This window comes from Octodon degus, unplaced genomic scaffold (assembly GCF_000260255.1).
Source record: "Octodon degus isolate 3935 unplaced genomic scaffold, OctDeg1.0 scaffold00015, whole genome shotgun sequence".
NCBI lineage: Eukaryota > Metazoa > Chordata > Mammalia > Rodentia > Octodontidae > Octodon > Octodon degus.
In genome coordinates this window covers 9,262,150-9,266,982 of record NW_004524591.1, presented here as the reverse complement: position 1 = coordinate 9,266,982, position 4,833 = coordinate 9,262,150, and the positions used below count along the sequence as shown (strand labels likewise).

General features: G+C 35.7%; 1 protein-coding gene across 1 annotated transcript in view; it reads left to right on the top strand.

Moving 5' to 3' along the window:
- The window catches only part of Twistnb (TWIST neighbor), a 12,251-nt gene extending 10,031 nt beyond the window's left edge, over positions 1-2,220 (top strand). The window contains exons 3-4 of the mRNA XM_004626450.2: positions 835-1,043; positions 1,505-2,220. Coding sequence (XP_004626507.1) covers positions 835-1,043; positions 1,505-1,913 — 618 coding nt within the window. The 3' untranslated portion in view covers positions 1,914-2,220. The remainder of the gene's footprint in view (positions 1-834; positions 1,044-1,504) is intronic.
- The last annotated feature ends 2,613 nt before the right edge of the window (positions 2,221-4,833 follow it).

The following is a 4,833-nucleotide window of genomic DNA, read 5'->3' as shown; positions in this document are numbered from 1 at the left end:
GGGTAGGGGAGGTCTACTTTTGGGGCCAGTTGACAAGTACCAGTGTATTTCGTTTCTATTGCTATTCCATTGTCCTGTGTCTAAAAATCATGTAAAACACACTTTGATTTCATTGTTTTGTGATTTAGCCAGAAGGCTATCTTCAAAGTTTATATATAGAGGGTAAACTGTCTGCTCATAGGACTGCTTATATAATGCTAAATTGAGTCATTAAAGAATATATTTCTGAGCTTTAAAATAAAATCTGGATCCAGAAATATAATGTGTGTCCCAGTACTGAAAAGCACATGCTTTTGGGCCAGGGAGATAAGTCAGTAGAATAAGCGCCTGCCTGGCAAGCTCAGGGTCCTGAATTCAATCCCTGGTACCTCAAAAAAAAAAAAAAAAAGAAAGAAAGAAAAGAAAAGCACATGCTTTTTACCTTGAGGTCTTTTTACATGTAGGTTGTATTATAGTATTTCTTGCTTGGTTTTACTGTGGTTATAGAGTAATCTAGTTCCAAGGAAATCCTTCTAGAGGGGAATAGCTCTTTATTTTGTTTCTTTGTTTGAGGCAGTCTTGTTTGAACCAGGCTGGCTTAGTTCATTAGGTATTGTTTATCTGGTTAAATAATTGACTTTAAATTACTTAATAAAGTTTGAGCTTTCTATAAATTCTACATTATGCCCATTTTGTTTTGATATAGCATGTGCTAAGTTATAATTGAGTTAAACTTTTTCTATATTAAATAATACCATTGGATGTAATCACTATAAAGATCAGTCTGAATTTTACCAAGTTTTACTTCCCTTTTAATTATTTGGATTTCTCTTGGTGTTCTGTTCTTTTTCCCAGGGTATAGTGAATAAAGTATCTTCTAGCCACATTGGCTGTCTTGTGCATGGATGTTTTAACGCCTCCATTCCTAAGCCTGAGCAGATGTCAGCTGAGCAGTGGCACACTGTGGAGATAAACGTGGGTGATGAACTGGAGTTTGAAGTATTTCGTTTAGACTCAGATGCTGCTGGAGTATTTTGCATTCGTGGAAAACTAAATATCAATAGGTTAGTTCATCATATTTGAAAGAAGGATTGAACTAGTATACAAGAAATTCCACTGCTTTGATATATACAGAAATTACGTTTCTTCTTTATCTAGTGTTCCTTGTTTGGGATAGAGGCCTAAATTTAATTTTCAGTGACAAAATTTCTCTGAAACAAACCAAAACTTAGAAATTATGTTTTGACCTCTGGAGAAATAGTGGGGAAGCAGAACTTAACATTTAATCCCTGGTTCCACACACACACACACACACACACACACACACACAAATAATAATAATAATAATAGTAATGTAGCCCATAAACATAGCAATAGAGGGAGGGATAATAGGATAGAATATGTGAAATTTGTGTCATTGTTATGTATCTTACACTTTTGTCATTTAGAAAATCTCTATTGATATATACATCTCATTTTGTTACATTTTTTTCTTATTTCTGTTAATACAACTTTTTTTTTTCAGTTTACAACCCAAGTGCTTTAAAATTTCTGAAGGAGCAGAAACTGTCACAGAGGGAGCTGTTGAAAAACTTCCAAAGAAGAAAAAGAAAAAGAAGAAAGCTCCAGAAACAGATGAGGTGGATATTAGTGCCACAGAGTTAGGAGACTTAGTAGATGTGACTCCAAAGGAAGAGGTGGACTTGCAGACTAGTAATAATGTGAATGAACTCTGTGAGGAAGAGCCGAAGAAGAAGAAGAAGAAAAAGAAAAAGCAACAGCAGGATCAGGATCAGGACCCTGTTTGCCAAGGTAGTGACTCCAGTGGTTACCAAAGTGACCATAAAAAGAAAAAAAAGAAAAGAAAACACAGTGAAGAGGCTGAATTCTCCCCAGCTGTGGAATGCTCACCTACGAAGAAAAGGAAGAAGTAATTTTCTTTAGGACTCTTTAAATATAGCATTTGCCAAGATTTATACATAAAAGATAATTGTTTTGGATAATATGAAATACTTAAGTGTGCCAATAGTTTATGAAATAGGAAATAAGTGATAGAACAATTATTTTAATGATTTTTAATGATTTTTTTGTACTAAAATCACAAAACTGATGATAAAGTAGTTGCGTTAATACTGATATCAAAAATACCATTTTATTGTGTTTAGAGAAGAAATGCTGCTCTCATTGTTTGTTATTTTTCTAGATGTTACACCCTCAACATTAGCAAAAGGACTTTATGGAATAAGTCCCCTCCCCCCCCGTAATGTCTTTAGTCAGACATAATTGTTTAATTCAAGACATTTTTCAAGTTGTAGTTTTCCTTTATCATGTGTTTCTGTTGTTTTAACATAAAATAGATTGCCAAAGGAGCCTCGAGTCTCTGGAGCTTTTTAGTCCTGTGCCACTGTTGAATGTCTAGTGAGAAACAGCATTCACTGTTGTATACTTCCATGTTTGTGTGTTTGAATTCTTGAGAGAGAAATTTAAATGTTCTTGTATTCATTTGTGCCTCATTCATTCTGATTTTGTTGTGTTATATAAATTTCACATATTCCTTCCTGTTATCCTTTGCCCTACTGATATATCTATGGGCTACTGACAAGTAACAGATAAATAATACAGAAAGAACAATAAAAAGAGATTTCATCTAGAAAAAGCTTGGGTTTTATGGAAGCTATACTAAGTTGAAAGCTTAATTGCAGTTCTAATCTGTAGTTTTCCTCATCAAACATGTTAAGTTCTTCGGATCTCTTAAATTGAAAATTTTCTGCAGCTGATGGTAGAAGAGGATATGAGAGAGTTTTCAAACATGAGAAATTTTTGTTTTGTAGTGATGCTGAGGATTTAACACAGGCCTTTGCACTGAGCTGCATCCCTGAACCTGTCTTTTTTTGACGTGGGGTTGGGGAAACATTCATGGTCTTGCTGTGTTATCCAGGTAGCGCTTAAACTTCTGATCCTTTTGCCTTAACTTCTCAGAGTGCTGGGGTTACAGGTGTATGCTGTCATACCTGGATGTTATAACTTTTTAATGGTTGAGGTAAGCTACTAGAAAGTATTTGAGAAGAAGACAGTCATTACTGCTCTCCGAGAAAATGTGTAAAGTGGGAATGTATTATTACTAATTGAAAAACAGTAATGAAGTCATAATACATGGCCATGTATTTAATAGATTTTTTACCTTATTGAGCCACAGATTCATAACAGAAGAAAAGGTAGTTGTAGTGTCCTTTATGGAGTATAATATTAGAGGAGAAGCATGTGTGTGTGTGTGTCTATGTATGTATACATATATATGCAGTATAAACATGGATATACAGAAAATTAGTAATTGTGACAAATGCTATGATGAATTGCTCTTGTTATCTTAGTGTTTACAGATATATGAATGATCATCACTTCTGTTGCTATTACATCTAGTACCAGACATAGCACTAGTTTAATGTTTCACTGTTTAATGTTTGGTAACAAGCAAATTCTGCTAATCATGTACTTCATTTAATCTGTAAAGATATGATGAAGACTGAAAGTGGTGGACAGTTCACATTTATCTATAAGTAGGTGTGCCAGATACTGGATATATGCAAGCCAGTGTCTTTTGTTGCAGTTCAGAATTATGTGACTGTTGAGTTTTTGAAATGTTTTGTCCAGAATGGTATGTGTTGTTAGTATAAGATACATGGTTTTCAAGATGTACAAAAAAGTAAACTAGGGGCCGGTGAGATAACTCAGTAGACTAAAGCCGCTGCTTACACAAGCTTAGGCAAACACAGGGACCATGGTTCAATCCCAGCAGCATGTGCCATGCCAGGGCTGGCTGAGCCAGGCAGAGTTTGGGCATAGTGGTACACGCCTATAATCCCAGTACAGGGGAGGCTGAAAGCAGGAGGATCACTGTGAGTCTCAACTGCGTATTGAGACCCTGTAACAACCAAATACATTTCTTATACTAGTGAAGTCATAACTTTTTGTAGGGTGGGTTAAGTAATATATTAACTACAGCCTGTTTTCAGTTTATTTTTCTACAAAAGTTAGATTACAGAAGGGTTCACATTTTCTTTGGAAAGTTCTGTGTAGAACAAAATTGTTGAAAAAGGTTGAATCAAAATACATTGCTGAGATACAATGTAGTTAAATACCAGTATGTTCACTTCAGATTTTATAATTGAGATTATTGGGTAATACGGGACATTAATGTTAAGTGGAATAATTCTGACCCCATTCCATACACACCAAGAAAGATAGCAAACTTATGGTAGCTATAGGAAATTACATTGCAACTTACCAAAAAAAGCAGATTTTTATTTTGCTTCAGGTGATGCTTCTGCTGTATTGTTTCATATTAAAAGAACTTGCCACTTTGAATAAAGAAGGGATAGCCCGTGAGATTCATCATCCCGATCTTCATAACTAAAGAGACAAATTTTCCCTCTGACAACATTAGGTCACCTGGGTCCAAAGGGAGCGATCCAGGTGGACGCAGCTCCAATCATGCAGAGCTCTTTAAGATGAGAAAGTTTTCTACAGCTAATGGCAGAAGAGGAACTGAGAGAATTTTGAAACAGGAGGAAAAATAGTAGAAGGGAAGATGTAATGGGATGGAAAGGGCCGTGTGGCATGGGCCTGATAAAGCAAAGAGCTATGCATGGCAAACAATAAAATGGTACTAGGTACAAGGAAGTCCTGCCAGTTACAAGAGTGACACATGAAGATTTTTTTTTCCCCCCAGATCCTCCAGGTAAGAATTTAGTTAACACCCCAATGTCAGTCTTACAAAATCCCAGGCAGAGAATCCATCCCCAACCTTGTTAGACTTCTGACTGACAATACTTTGAACCACAGTGAGTATTGTTT